At 49.1% G+C, this 15912-nt stretch overlaps 1 protein-coding gene across 3 annotated transcripts in view; it reads right to left on the bottom strand.

Annotated features, from left to right (window-relative positions):
* The window catches only part of Htt (huntingtin), a 136503-nt gene that overhangs the window by 14970 nt on the left and 105621 nt on the right, over nt 1–15912 (bottom strand). For all 3 annotated transcript variants that reach the window (XM_048784077.1, XM_015481901.2, XM_048784076.1), the window contains 12 exons: nt 15374–15512; nt 14480–14602; nt 12968–13181; nt 12221–12366; nt 10867–11044; nt 9831–9926; nt 7022–7209; nt 4971–5097; nt 2931–3031; nt 1959–2113; nt 1230–1369; nt 205–287 (listed from right to left, as the gene is read on the bottom strand). In XM_048784077.1, coding sequence (XP_048640034.1) covers nt 205–287; nt 1230–1369; nt 1959–2113; nt 2931–3031; nt 4971–5097; nt 7022–7209; nt 9831–9926; nt 10867–11044; nt 12221–12366; nt 12968–13181; nt 14480–14602; nt 15374–15512 — 1690 coding nt within the window. The remainder of the gene's footprint in view (nt 1–204; nt 288–1229; nt 1370–1958; nt 2114–2930; nt 3032–4970; nt 5098–7021; nt 7210–9830; nt 9927–10866; nt 11045–12220; nt 12367–12967; nt 13182–14479; nt 14603–15373; nt 15513–15912) is intronic.

Genomic DNA, 15912 nt, shown 5'->3' with positions numbered 1-15912 from the left:
CAGCCCTCCCCCCCCACACTGTAGCTTTACACGCATGCTGTAATTAAGCAACGCATCTTAAAACATCTCAGAGCAAAGAATGTAAATAGAAACCAAAGGAAAAGCTCCATCCATTTAGGAAAAGTACTGAACTTTTCCCTGGGGGTGTGCCCGAATCCAAGGGAAGCCGAAGAGACTGTAAGGAGTGGGGGACACGGGACGCACCTGGCCCAGCTTGTAGCTCATGTTGCCCAGCTCTCGCTCGGGGTTGATCTGCAGCAGCAGCTTGTCATGGCTGATGAGGGCACCTGTGAAGCAACCGCGTGGGAACACCAGGCAGTGCAGGCTGCAGGGCCACTTGGTGCTAACTCCACTGCTGCCCGTGCAGGTGCCACCCAAGTCACTGTCAGGACAGCCCTGTCATTTATAAGCTGGCAGGCTAGGGGCAAACTGGAGTATGGCTTTTTCTCTGTAATACATAGTACTGCCCTAGCTAATCCCAGGCCAGCTCTGTGTCTCACAGCCTCTCCATGGTGCAACCTGTTTTCCTCCAGAAGCATATGCTTCTCCTCCACTCCTGGGGCCACCTCTCCCAGGACCTGCTCTCTTCTGCCACTTCTAAATAAAGCCTTCAAGGTACTTACAGCTCTGACTAACATATGAAGGGACTGCAAAGCTAAAGTACTGCTTGTTCAACAAAACCAGGCATTAACAACAAGACAAAACAAACTGAAAACAACAACAAACCCCCAAACCTCTCCTCTCCTTTAAGCCACGATGACAAACTACTACAGTGTTTGTCACTGGCAGGCCGAGGTGGAGTGTATGTCTGAGGAGCACAGCACAGAGCCCGGGACAGTGGGGCACTGAGACCAGGGAAACCAGCCATGGGGCAGCAGGAACACACTCTCCTACACATTGGGTTTCTCATGAGGAGCTGGAGATATGGATCAGTCAGACATAACTACTGATTTTTTAAATGCGACCAGCTAATTTGGCTTTTAAATTTTATGCAAGCTGCCAGTCTTCCAGCCTTGAGAACTCTTGGCTTCCCACAACTCAAATGGCAAGAGATGATGCTTCCAGTTCTCTTCTAGATTTCATTATTTCCTTAAGACTGAAACTCTCCTGGGCTTGAACAAGACTCCTACTTGCAAGTGCATGCAGCACACTCAGCATACAGCACGGGAGGCATGCTGAAGTGCAGGTCACTCTCACTCTAGTCCTAGCTTGACGCCCCTCTCCTATACCTGTAGTAGCTGGTGACAGAGAAGGGACAGGATCCCAGGCCTGGTATGGGTGATGGGTGGCGATATTCTCTCTCTTGGACACCATTGCTTGAATCTCCTGCTCCACAATCCCTCTGATCATGCTCAACTTCCTTCCAAACCTAAAGTTTAGACAAAAGTAAAGAACATTTTGCTGCTGGTGCACGCCTGGAATCCCAGCAACTCAGGAGGCTGAGGCAGAAGGATGTCAAGTTCAAGCCAGCCTCTGCAACTTAGACCTGTTTCAAAATAAAAAAAGGCTAGGGATGCATCTCAGCAACTGGGTTCAAACCCAGTACCCCCCCCCCAAAAAAAAAACCCCAAACACCAACCATCTTGCGTCCTTCAGAATCCTACAGGTTAAAACCCCTAGGACCTCCTCTCCACTTTGCTTTCAGAAACAGCACAGGAGCAAGTGAGCCCACTTGATAAGTCATTCCTGTCCGTATACCTTTAGGCAGGGGCTCATTCCTGTCTTGCCAGACATTGCCCTTAAACATCCCAAAGGCCCCCATAATTCCAGGTCAAATTTTGAACTTGTTGCTGGGCAAGAAATTATTTGGATCTGCTTACTTGTGCCAGGTCCACATGCAAAGTTGTTTCAATTCCAGCAACAAAGAAAAGAGCTGGGGAAGACTGATGGTCCCTGAGGAAGGGGTACCTCACTGTCCCCCACAGTGGGATACAGGACACATGAGAACTCAGGCAAACCTGGTATCAAGAGCCTTCAGGGGCTTGTTCCGGGGCTGCTGCTCCAAGCAGCTCACAGCTGGGTTGCCAGCGACAGGCACAGTCATTGCACTGAGCACCAGGGAGGTGATGGCCTGCACAGCCAGGACGTGGATCTGGGTCCTTTCTGTGTCCTCCTGGATGGATGGACAGTCCACACATCAACAATGGGACAGTGAGACACCACAACCAACTCTGCCTCTACTTCACACACTGTCTGCAGGCCACATGGCCTAGGAGGGAGGAGTGGAGGGAAATGGCTCCCCCCCAGCCAGGATCTGTTGTCTTACGAAGTTCACCTGGCAGGGGGCAGCACCTCCATAAATCTGTGCCTTGGAATAAACTAATGGACAAATGTCTATTTTTCAAAGTAAGGTCTCCTATGAGCACAAAACTCCAAATACGAATTTTTTTAAAAGAAACTTTCCTTAAAGGCCCTCACTACTTTTAGGGGCACTTCATAAGACAACCTGTTAGCGTCTAGAGATGAACCTGAACTATCCTTTCTGCAAGCTCATAGCACATCTTCCTCCAGAACCAAGGGTCACACCCATGATCGTCATCCCTCAGGTTCTGTTTTACCACAGCATGGCTGTTATCCATGTCACAGGAAGCTAACGAAATTCACCTTCCAAAAGCTGAACACAACCTCTGCAGAATAATTAGAAAAAGAAACCAGGTGCATGCATAGGGCCTAGATTAAGTACCTTATTTCATTTTAATTCAACTTGTACTCCTCTGGATATTGATAAATAAACAGAACTCGAAGATACTTCCACTAAAGGACACAATCTTACTGACCCTTTATGTGGAATGCACTGTAATAAAAGGCACCAGCCATAGCGGCCATGGATCTCGCACCTTGGGGAGATGTGCTCTTGCTCTGGAACATCTGTCCACACCAGACAGTGAGGAGCGGCTACACCTGCAGCCCCTCAGTCACGGCAGCCTTACCTCTGGTGGGCTCTCTTCCTGTTCCATCACAAGGGGCTGGGTCACCAGGACACCAAGGAGGGTAGCCCAAGTTTCTTCAAACTGTGTACGACTGGTCCACCCTGGGAATGCAAGTGCTACTTTAGACAGCGTCACCCACTTCTCACACGTGTGGAGGGTTACGCGGATAACAGCACTAACCTTGACAGGCACATACAGTAACTTTTTAAAACTCCTCAGATAATTCTACAAGGTAGAAAATGTTTTTTTTCCCCCATTTTACCAACAAGAACACTCCAGCACACAGAAGTCAGCTAGGCTGTCTAAAATCAAACTCTAGGCGAGGACCCCAGGCCACACTCAGGCCCCGGAGCCCTCTCCACCCCAAACCCCCACGTGGGGGGAGTGAAAGTGAAGGATCGTCCAGGTAGGTCATGCTTGAGTGGGCTGGCCACTTCTGCTCCCCAGGCGTTCTCTTCTCCAGTCTGACTGAGGAGGTGCAGATGGCCACGCTGCTGCAGACAGACCCACAGATCTTCAACTCGGTGTGTAAATTCTGTCTCAATAAAGCTGTTAAGGCTGAGTTACAGCAACTGTTTTTTTTGTGTGTAGAAGATGGATCAGAAAAGCCCGTGGTGGTCGGGCACACCCTAGCACCCAGCAGAACCCATCAGAGAGGCTGTTGTCTGGCCTCACCCACCAGTGACACACAGCCTAATCCAACAAATGGCTGATTCTGGGACTGTTTGCCACTGTGTCCTTAGGAGAGCCACAGCCCTTGCCTGAAGTGCACAGGTGCCAGGTAGGGAGAGAAGGACAACTGGAGAACCGACCACCAGGCCCTCCTTGGCAAACCTGGCATGTGGGACACTTGTGCCCTGACAACCATGTGCATACAGCAAAGGCAGGTTCCCTGGAAAAATGACAGAGCTGGCCTGGTCCCGTGGATCTGATGGGTGCTCTGGGTGTGGCCGCCCAGGAGGACCAGAAGCTGGCACTGGGAAAGGGGCAGGGGAGGCTGCCTGAGATTAGCCTTTAAGGAAAGTGAGGAAGAAAAGCTCCGTGACAGCAGGTGACTCCCGTTTCCCTGAGAACAGGGTGATGACTCTCTAGCTGTGTGAAGGGCAGATCATGGTGAGGTGTCTCCTGCCAGAACCTTCTGGAATCAGAACAAGCACCAAGTCTGCAGGAACCAGAGGGACTGAGGAGTGGAGGGGTCAGGTCTGACGGTGAAGGCAGGGACCCAGGACAAGCTGGGAGCTTTCCAGGAAATGCCATGGGAGGCACAGTCCTGATTTCCTGACTATACCCACACCACCAGGCGGTAATTCCATCCACAAAACGGGAAAAACAGAGCAACTGTGCTCTTCAGAAAGCAGACAAGAGTCCTGACAGAACTACTAACGCTACCACTGCCTGAGATGCTCTGACAGAGCAGTTTCTTATTAATTTCTACACTTGCAACAATTTCATGGAATAGGCATAACCCCATTTTACAGATGACAAAACAGAGGGTCCTAGAGGTTAAGATAAATAACCTGCCTCACACTGAGCAGCCAGGAGGATTAGCAGAGTGGCCAGGGCCAGCCAACTCCAAGTCTACCTTCCCTCCAGTTAACCATCCTGGATCCTGGGGAAGGTCAGGACCAGAGACTTATTAGCCCATCACATTCCTCAGCTGTTGGTTCTATACACAAGGAAATGACATCGATGAGAACACAAGATCAAACCAATGGGCATGAGAAAACATCCTGAGAAAATCATTGCCACCACTGGCCTGAGTGCACACCACCAGGACAGAACAAGGCCTCCTGTTTGTCACCCACCACGTGCACACCTACCTACCCTGGCTGCCAGCAAGCCCGGCACCCAGAACCTGGCACCGCACTCCCATCCACAACTCCTCACCAGAGCAGGAAGCTCTGCATACACCGCCAAGGGTTTCTACAGAGGTGTCTGTCATTGTCACCCCGAGTCTTTCTGACATCAAGTGAGAAGACCCTAACCCTGGTGCCTGGGTCTCCCCAGCTATCTGGGCCCTCAGGGCAAGGCGTGGGGTACCGAGAGTGTTGATGCGGTAGATGAACTCTTTGAAGACCTCCTTCTCCTGCAGGAACTCCACTGGGATCTCGGGGAACACTGTGCCAAAGTCCCCTCCTGGCTGGGGCGACCATCCAAGTTTCCACACCTGAGAAGATGAGAGGAAAGAGCCTCACCAGCCCAGCAGGACGGCACGCAGAGGAGCAGAGCAGCACTGCTTCTTCCAGAGCCTCCCAGCTAAGCCCACCAGACCTTCCCAGAGTGGGCCCATGGCCTTCCCCAGAGGAGCTCTCATCCCCTCGCCCCAGGACCCCTCTGCACCAAATGTGCCTCCCATTCCCACTCCACCCTGCCCTCCCTGGACCAGGCCCACCACTGTCCGTGCCACTGCCTGCACACCCCGCCTGGCTGGTGCATGCCACAGTCATGTTCCCTGTTGGAGATGCTGGTTGTGCTGGTTGGACATCAGAGGGACCCCACACCCAGGTATGTTAGACAGGTGAGAGTACGAGCAACATTAATAAAGTCCTGCCTCCTATGAATATGTATTAGCAACAGGCACAAAACCACCACACCGCCCATCTCAGTAAACTCAGGAAGTCCTGCTTTTTGTCCTTAGGTGCTTGGACAAGCACTCCACAGAGGAATCCCTGAAGCAGACCCAATGCTGTCCCAGCAGCAGGACCAATTCAGCCGCAGAGGACTCAACGGAGCCCCACACCAAAGCCCACTCCACATCTCTCCCCTTAGCCCATTGGTGTGAGGGCAGAGAGGGCTCTGACTCGGCCAGCCAAACCATGTGAATACTAGAAAGCCCTCCTGGGAGCATGTCCAGAGAGGGGTCTTGTGGCACCTGCTCTAGCTGCACCCTGACCAGGACTTTTCAGGGAGTGGACAAAAGCTCTTGCTGGAGTTTTAACTGCAGTGCAGTGCCTGGTGGGTGGATGACCTCTGGACTGTGACTTCCTATTCCATCCCTCTAAAGGAACAGCACTACTTCAGAATCACACGCCCACAATCCCAGGAGGGCTGCTTGCATGAGGGGGCTGGGGCTGACCCTGCACAGCCACCATAGCTGCTTCTCCTGCATTTTTCCTGGATGCCCAAGTGCTTCCAAACCGCCAGGTAGCACCACTCACTCACAGAACGGATCCTCCAAACACCTTCACCCTCCACAGCATCCCTCAAAGTCCAACACATACCATTTTCTTGGTGCCAGTGTCCCCAGGGCTAGCACGCCCATGCAGAAGCTATGCCCCCAGAGGCAGCTATGGGCCTTCTCAAGGCAGAAACAAGGACCTCCCTTGGCTCTGGGCTCTGGCCTTTCTCTCCTGCTTGATGACAGCAGGTCCTGCTGATGCAATCTCACTGGGGAGGGGTCAGTTCAGCTGCCACCAACTATCCCTGTCATGCTAACCTCATTCTACCACCTGCAATAAGAGTCCCTTTTGAGCATATCCATTTTATTTCACTAGTTTTTTTTTTTTTTTTTAATTTTAAGGCTGGGGATGTGGCTCAGTGGCAAAGTGCTTGCTTAGCACGTGTGAGGCACTGGGTTTGATCCTCCAGGATCAAATAAATAAATAGTTCATCTACAATTTTTTTAGTTGCAGATAAACACAATACCTTTATTTTATTTATTTATCTCTTTTATGTGGTGTTGAGGATCAGACCCAGTGTCTCACATGTGCTAGGCAAGCACTCTACCACTGAGCCACAGCCCCAGACCGAAGCACATTTTAAATGGGTTCCAAAGGCACTTCCAAGGCAGGACCTCAGCTGTGACAGTGCCAAGTGCATACACAGCTCCAGGGATGACTGTCAATCAGGGGGCAGAGAGCCTGTCTAATGAGATGGCGCCTCAGCCATCTCAGGAAACCCAGTGCTTCTACTAACAACTGCTATGTGCACTACGTCCAAGGACAACAGAGCGTCACAACCACACTCAGTGAGACACTCTGGCCTTTGCAAGGGAGTGCCAGAGATGTCCATGCCCAACCTCCGAAGGCCTGGGCCCCAGGGCTGCCTGCGCACTCTACTTTTGTCTTTGGCAAAGGCACAGCCAAACTCACCAAGGGGGGCACGCGTGTGTAGCTGTTGACCAGGGGCAAGCGGGCCAGGCTGACCACAATATTCTTGAGTACTGCGGTGAGAAATGCTGGCACGCTGCTGTTCCTCTGGTGGCCCAGGGCCAGCACTGACTGCAGGGACTCCACCATCTCCGCCACCATCTCACAGGCTGTGGTGATATACTTGGGATCTACACAGGTGACGTGGTCAAGAAAGGACTCCGTTAAAACACACTCTGACTCTGCCACCCTTCCCTGTGTGCCCCATGGATGAGTTGCAAGCCGAGCAGCGCTGCTCAGACCACCTGGACTTTGAGTCAATTGCCGAAGGCTTATAGGTTCTACCTCTTTAACATGTTTCTCAACCACGCAATGCTCTCCATTCCCACCAGGACCATGGCAATGCGTCTGAACCTCAGTCCTGCCATGTCCCCAGCCTTCCTGCACTGGCTTGCAACATCTAAAGCCACCACGTGGCTGCTCAGCTTTGACTTCCCTCAGAACAATTCCCCTGCCCTCTGGCTTTCGCAGGACCTGTGACTGCGGGAAGCCACCCATGAGTTACATGAGGGTCTTCTCTCAATATTGCAGCCAGGGAGATTTGGGTTGGCACTGCAAACCTTGGCTCTCCCACAGCAATAGACTGCCTAGTGCACGTGACCTTTACCTCTGCTTTGCTAGGAAGATCCCTCCAGAGGTGGGTGTGGCCTGTTAGGAACTGAACAGCCCACCTTTAACCTTTTTGGTGAAGAACATTCTATGGAAGGCCTTTGATGTTTCCCAATATAAATAAAGCAGGCACAAACTCCATTTTGCCATAGTCTAGAAGCTCGACCTGTCTGACTGGCTTGCCCGTCCTGCCCCAACTCTTGAAATTACTTTGTGTTTTGTAGTGTTTTTTTTTTTTGCCGTTTAATTTCTCTTAGCTTTTATTTCTCAGCCAGTTCCATCAAAGGAAACCCCATTTCCACAGCCCATGCGGGACATGGGTGTGATGTGATGTCCCTAGCAAGGCTGCCAAGAACCATGCTATGATCAAGTCTGCTGCATGGATGGGGTGAGTTCCTATAGGAACGCCAGAGGCAAAGTGCTGAGGAAAGTTTCTGACCTCAGGTAAGAACCTCAGGCAGCTGCCAAGACCTGGGGGCAGAGACGGTTCACATTTACCTTGAGTCTGACATAAAGTGTAGGACTAAAAAGTGTTTTGTTAAGTTGATAAATGTGTACAAGATGAATATTACCCATGGCCCATTACAATCAAATTTAGGCAACTTCCTGATACAAAAAAAAAAAAAGGTTTTATTGGCCTTAAGAAATAAGAAATGAGGCTGGCATTAATATTTACTGGACAATCTTCAAGAAGTATCAAACTGTGGGGGTGATAAAAAACTTAGCTTCCTTCTCTGGCTGGGATTAAATGAACCCTCCTAAAGAGGGCCATGGAGAATGTACACAATTATATTAACCCAAACTAACCATGCATCAGCCTCGGAGTCTGCTAGCTCTGACTGGGCTCTGGAAAGTCTGCACCACTGTGGGAATTCAAACTGTCACGGAAATCACGGAGATATCGGCTGAGCACTCACAACAGGGCTGTGGCTGCTCCAGGTACTCTACATGGCTGAATTCCCCAGTCTTATCTTATAGCCTCACTGCAAAAGCACAGAGGAAGTGGCCTGTGCTGCTGCTCTGCCAGAAAAGAGCCAAGCTGGAGAGGCGGGTACCTCCCCCTTCTCAGGCGCAATGACAAACCCTGCAATCACAAAGGCCACAGGAACCAGAGTTTAAGACAAAAAAACAGAGAAGAGTTTGGCTGGTTTTGACCCAGCACTGCTTCTGGGTCATTATGCAATTACAAAACCCCACATGGGGAACCAGCGGTGAGGCTCTGTAACTAGGAACCACTGTGTCCATCGCACAAGGCCTGCTTCTGCAGCAGGGAGCAGGAATAGGACACCTGGCAGTCCAGGAAGAGTGGCCCAGAAGCCGATCTTCCCATCCTTGGGGGACAGGATGCACAGGTGGCATTCCCATTGGTTCCTGGACTATGAGAGCTGAAAGGGCTCAGAAGCTGAAGGCTGGGAGAGCAAGGAGTCACTTGGCCAGAATGTTTTCCTCCCCAACAGCCTTGCTACCATGGTCACAGTAAAACAGCTGCCCAAGAATCAGGAGAGAGGGACATGAAAAGTTGTGGCACATGTCTGACCCAGGAGAGCTTTAAATGAGGACAATTTTGACACTTCTCTGTAGAGAGCAGGAATGTTCTTTGAAAAACCCACCAAATTAAGATGGCGGTAACACACTTGGGTCACAGTAAACTCCATGGGCATGCCCACTAAATTCAAGTTCCTTGGTATTCCTCTTGATCCATTTATCAATCAACTAACATTTGCTGACCACCTGAAGCCAAGTGGCCAAGTTTTTACTCTGGGAACACAAGAGAAGGAAGTGCAGTCACCACCCTCAAGAGCTCAGAGTAACCGCAGTTATATGCCAGTGCTGAGATGGGGGATTCTCAGGTGGGAGCAAACCTGGCTGTGTGAAAGGGTGTAGACTGGGGGGAACTCAGGCTGGACAGGTCAGACAGCCAGAGGAGGAGGCACAGGGCTGAGACAGAGGAAAGAGTGAAGAGTATGTGCACAGCAACGACTCAATCCCCCTTGAAATTCAGGAATGAGCAAGGGCAAGTTTAAGCATTTTTAGAGTCCACATTTTCCATTTACAAGTCTCTTTTGTGAACCAATTTCAAGACCCCAAAGGAACACAGGTTTAAAAAACAACAACAACAACAAAAACAGGTTCTAAGACTTACTCTGTGTGTCTGAATCTACTTCCTCCTCTCTGACAGTCCTCAGAGTAGTGGTCCTGCTTTCTGGACTAAGAAGCTGGTCTCCAGGCTGCACTGCAACTAAAATCACAGCAGAAGAGATAAGGATTTCCACACACTTTTATTCTTCCTTCCTACTCAAATCTTCACATCTGTGCACCCTCTAAGAATTCAGTGGTGGACTATGTCACATGAGGCCTAAAGTTCTAGAACTGATGTTAGTCAAATAGAAAATGCCAGTCGACAGCACAGGTAACTGCCAGTCTCCTGGCTGATTGTGTATGTGCAAGGACTTGTGCTCCTACACTCAGATTTCAGTCCACTGTGCTGTCTGCGTCTCTGCCCTGAAGGATTTTATCGAACTGTCCATGATTCACTGTTACTGAAAGCATCATTAATCGAACCCCAAGAAGCCTGGCTTTTAAAAATTAATCCCTGGATCTCTGTTTCCAAGTTGACTACAAATGCACAGATGAAAACAATTTAAACAATGGAACATCAAAACACCACTCTATAACGTTTAATTTGAAAATACAAAACTTCAAAACACCCTCCAACATGTAAACTGTAATGCCCAATTTTTAAAAAATTTTAGCTAATGACTCCTTGTTAAGAATACTATTCCTTGAAAAGGATGAATTGCTTTTATTTTACGATATATTAGTGTTACAATGCAGTATATAGAAATATGCATTCAACTCTAACAGGAGACAATCATCTTTTGAATATAATCTTACTAATCTTACAATCACTTAGGGCTAAAAACATGACATGGTCCACTAAGACCAGAGATCACAGGCACGTGAAGCTTAGAAGCATTTTTCTGAAAGCTTCAAATCCAAAATCTAAACAAAATGGTTAGAATAGCAAATTTGAGTTGATTCTAGTGTAGATGCTTAGGTTCTAGAGGTGAAGAGACAGAGACCCACCTCTTCACCCCAAGTCTTACTTAGCTCATGTAAATAGTTGGCACAAAGTAAAAACATTAAAGAGCAGATACACTGCTGGGACATGGACTCACTGGCTTCCAGGAGGAATCGCACGCAGTGGATGAGGGAGCAGGCGTGGGTCACAAACTCTGCGGAGGAGATCACACTCCAAAGGCCAGGTAGCTGCAGGGCCAGGCAGCAGCAGTCCAGCCCTGCTTGGAGGTCCAGACTTAGAGGGATCTGCTCGTGGATCAGATGCCACGACAGGGCCTAAAGGGAAGCATGTGTCAGAGAACATCCACCCGGTTCTTCCTGCCTCCAGGGCCTCAGGCAGGCAGTGCCATTCATGATTGGGGGTGGGGGTGGGGGGGAGACAGAGCAAACACCAAGAGGCCAGGAGTCCAGAAGACCTTGGAAGGACGGAACTGGCCCAACTATTCCCAGGCTGCCATCCTCTACTCCCTACATTTAATCCTGACCTGCCTACCCCTCAAAGTTCCTAGCTCCCTCTTCCAGAGTACCCACACCTTTCTGCACATGTCTTTCCCTCAGGGCCGTGAGCACCTCTAGCAACCTCTCCTGGGCCCTGGCATCTCTGGACAGAGGCTCTTCTCCAGGGCCTCTGCAGCACAGATCTTACCTGTCAGTCATGAAGCTAAGTTGAAGGGGTGGGTTATGGGAACAGCAGGACATATATTCAAATGCTGGGCTAGCCTGGCTAAGTCCCTGACCCTCTCCAAGCCTTGCTCTCTTCATCTGTGAATTGGGCATAAAGAGCCCATTACACAGGGTTAGTGTGAGAACCTAGTGTAGTGCTCTGTCCTACACACGAGGCACAGGTATGCCTGGTGCTACTGTCTATACTGCAAGCTCCTTCTGCTTTTTAGCCTCCCTTTAGGCTAAGGATGGTGTTGTGGACCACCTGACTCAGCCTGTCTCAGAGTGGTACTTCCTCACTGCTTCATGACTGACGCATGCATCCCGTTGGGATAGCCCTTTCCTTGTGTGAGATGGCAGCTCCTTGCTTAGGATGGCCAATCTCTGGTGCCTGAGGGAGATAGGCAGTGGTATGGAAAGGCAATGTGCCCAGAGGGCATACATACTTTAGGGGATAATGTTTGCCCTATGCCTGAAACACCCTGATTTATTGACTGGTTTAAGATGCAACACACTGCCCAAATTGTTAAAAATTCAGGTACACATTAGGTCTGCAGCACAAGGATGAGAAAGCATCTTGCTGACCTCCACGGTCCCTGGGGAAGTAGTGCAGTGAGGGGTGAAGGCACTTGGTGAGGTGAGGCAAACAGGACCTGAAGATAGGCGCTGACTTCATGAGGATGGGAGGAGCCAACCAGACTGCTCAGAGCTCTTGGTTTAAATAGAACGGCCTCATTCTTAGTGCTAGTCACGTTCCCTCCCCACAGCAAATTCTGGAGCTGCTCTTACCTCCATGGTCATCACCACGAACTTTACCGTGTCCCTCTCCTTCTCAGAAGGAAGTTGCAAATGGACAGGCACTTTGGAGATCACCACCAAGTACTGTGCCAGGGCCCGGGCCAGTGTGGTCAGGGACTGGTACAATGCAGTATCCCCTGAAACAAGAGACCTCCATGGGCAGCTGCAACCCTGCATAGCCCTTCACTTTCAGAAGCAGCCAAACAATTCTGTGAGGTCTGAAAAGCGCTCCAGATGTCCCATCCAGGTGGCACACCTGCAACACGCCCATGACTGCACGTGGTTCTGCATGTGCACTTCCCTGAGGGACCACCCAGTCTTCCTGAAACACCTGGGACACTGACTAATACCCACAAGAAGCTAAGTGGCAAGTGCACAGAAAAAAATTTTAAAGCTATTGAACACTGATGCTGTTTTCTAGCTATTTTTTTTAATATATATTTTTTTATTTGTAGACAGACACAATACCTTTATTTTTTATGGTGCTGGAGATCAAACCCAGGGCCTTATACATGCTAGGCAAGCACTCTACCACTGAACCACAACCCAGCCCTCCAGTTACTGTTTGTTTTTTTGGAACTGGGGATCAAATCCAAGGCTTTGCAAATGCAAAGCAAACACTTTGCAACTGAGCTGACTTTAGATCACCAGTGCTGTCTGTATACTTGCTTGGTGCAAAACACTTAGCTGGCCCTGCAACACTTTTTAAAAATAAAACAAGTTTTTATTTAAAATTACCAAATAGATCGTTCAGTTTATTCAAATAGGCCGTGGGCTCTGCAGGCTGGAAGGGCTGGAAGACTTGATGGACAGCAGGAAGCCGCTGAACGATGCTGGTCACATGGTCCAGAGTCACTCCCCGGGCTGCTTTGAAAAGGGGACTCTTCTGGCCACCAGCAATTTCACTCATGCCAAGGCTTAAACATGGAGCCAACAGGTTTAGGTTGAACTCCTGAAATCAGAGCAGTGAAGGTTAGACAAACCATAGCAAAGATTATATGCTTTCAACTAGGCAAGAAAAACAAAAAATCAAAGTCAACACAAGTGTTTTTGAGATAATACAGATTAATATACCACAAGGAATGCTTTAAGAATATATATCTATTATAAATATAAGAACAATTCCATTCAACCTTTGCTCAGTAAAATGTATTTCTGGTCTCTTTGGGGTACTTTATTTATTTATTTTTTAGGGGGTGATGCTAGAGATTGAATCTAGGGATACTTTACTACTAAGCTAAGTTCCCATACCTTTTTAAGTTTTTTTTTTTTCCTGTCCCCCCACACCCCCCCTATTCTGAGATATGGTCCTACTAAGTTGCTTAGGGCCTCACTAAGTTGCCCAGGCTGGCCTTGAACTTGCTACTCTCCTACCTCAGCCTCCCAAGTCACTGGGATTACATGCATGTGCCTTTGTGCTCAGCTAGGGTATAAATTTTAATTGATAAAAAACAACAACATCAAGACTAATGTGCCATCCAAGAAATCAGTGCAGTACCAAGCACTCCTGCAGTTTGCAAAAGATGTGCAAAGGCAGCTTGTATAGGGTAGAGGGGCACAGAAATGCCAAGTGGTGCTTGGAAAAAGAGCATTTCATTCAGTAACTTGTACTGTGTGTTTTATTAATTTCTTTTTAGCCATTTAAGGATGGGGGGGTCTAATTATTCAGGTAGAACATCAATCTTAGTTTAATATTCAGAAAAATGTATTTCATGAGCAGTGCCTAAAACCCAACATTCTTGTAGTTTGTAGCCAGAACCTTTAAAGCTGTTAAAAGGCCAATTAGCAAATTCGGAAAATCCAATAAATTTGGTCACTAAGCAAATTCATCATTCAGTAAATCAGCTTTGACTGCATGGATTTTAAGATAAATTGAACTGTAGTAAACTGATTTTGGACCAAGTCTTTTGTTGATTTTTCACTGTAGCTCTTTTACGTGGAGTTGGGGGGAGCTTTACCACTAAAGGTCAATTTCCCAAATAGCACAGCATTATGGCACCAATGATGACCTGACTGCAGTCTGTGGACACACACATTTCCTTTAAATGCACGTAAGGCAAGTTAAAAACCACATTCCTCTTTGATTCTAATTTAGCTGAAAAAACTCTGGCTCCCATCTTGAAGAGTGCCCACCCCAGCACTGTCCCATTCTGGGTGAGAGCCCCCTATGTGCTGCAGTCAGTCAGCTGCATGAAGTTGAGAGAAACCAAGCACAAGCTAGAGAGCTCCCACTTCCCGCTGCTCGCCCACCGAGCTCATCATGAAGCTGCTCATGTCTTCGGCAGGAATGCGATTCACTAGTTCTGCACCTTCTAGCAGCGCGGTGTCTGACTTGGCCCAACACTGGGACCTGACAAGGCGAATATACCAGTCCTGGGAAGATAAAAATGTGGTCAGACAGGCACCCAGAGGCTTCTGCTCCCCTGGGCTGGACTGAGCCTTGGTTACACTAGGCCCCAGGCTGGCCTCACGGGCTGCCAGCGTACCCTGTGTCTGCAGCTTGCCAAAGCACAGTTGCTGCTCCTGCTGGGACACTTTCCTTTACAGTTGCTGCTCCTGCTGGGACACTCACCTTCTCCCCTCCACCTGAACAACTTCCAGTAGTCCTTGCAAACTCAGCAGAAGTACTGAGGGCTAGCGACCCTCCCCTCTGCCCACTCCCTGACACTGCACAAACCGTCACTGAGTATCTGCTTCGCTCAACTCTCCCCAGCAGCCAGGGCTGAGAAGAAAGACAGCCTAAGAGTGCAGGACAGAACCTGCGTCTCCCTCCACTCGGGTGCTGGTTTTTGAGATCTCAGCTTATCTCTCCCAAGTCCCCAGTTGGTCCCTAACTCTGAGGTGAGTGATGAAGTAATGACAACACACCAGGGCTGGTGTCAATTCACAGGAAGGAGAAGGTGTTGGAACACGGAGGGAGGCTACGGTCGACCATGGGGAATCCCATGTCAGTGTAGCCTCTCTCGTTAGGGCTTTAAAGGTTCCCAAATGTCTCCACCCCAGTCCCCGATCAGAGCTGCCAAGGCCAAGCATCAGCATGACCTGCATACACTGAGCCCCTGAACACTTTACACTTGACACAGGTAAACAGAGGTGTCAGTGCCTCCGTGTGCAAGAGCACTACATAAGGACATAGACACTTACTTTGTCTGGACTCACTGTTTCCAATGGCATGTGTCCATCCCCGTCTAAGGGGTGCGAGGTGACTGGGGGCAAGGGGCTAAGAGAGTCTTGTACAGTGGACAGACGGAACCTGTCCAGCAGGGAATAGAGCCTTTGGTGTCTGAAACACAAACAGAAATGAAACTGCAGTGAGGTTTGCCTTCTAGTCTGTTAGCTTCTGGAAGCACATAAGGAAGGGACGTAGTGGCTCCTTAAGGTGATACGCACTCTGCTCAGACTTCCTCTTCACCGCAGGCCACAGCAGGCCACAGAGCAAACAGAGGCCCTGATCCTTTAATTACCACAGCTTACACCACAAACTTTCACTTATATCTTGTAACAGGCAACAAAAGGTGTGACAATTAATGAAGGCATTATTAATATAAGCAAAAGATCATCTAAGATCCAAGTACACAAACTCTTCCATTTAATCCCTCAGAAAGATGCTGCGTATATCATTATAAATGGACATTTCATAAAAGAATCACCTGATCTGGCCCAAGGTATTTACAAACTTTTAC

The sequence above is a fragment of the Marmota marmota genome, unplaced genomic scaffold (genome assembly GCF_001458135.2).
Source record: "Marmota marmota marmota unplaced genomic scaffold, marMar, whole genome shotgun sequence".
NCBI classification, from domain to species: Eukaryota; Metazoa; Chordata; class Mammalia; order Rodentia; family Sciuridae; genus Marmota; species Marmota marmota.
The sequence above is the reverse complement of the archived record's forward strand: the minus strand, read 5'-3'. Positions and strand labels throughout refer to the sequence as shown.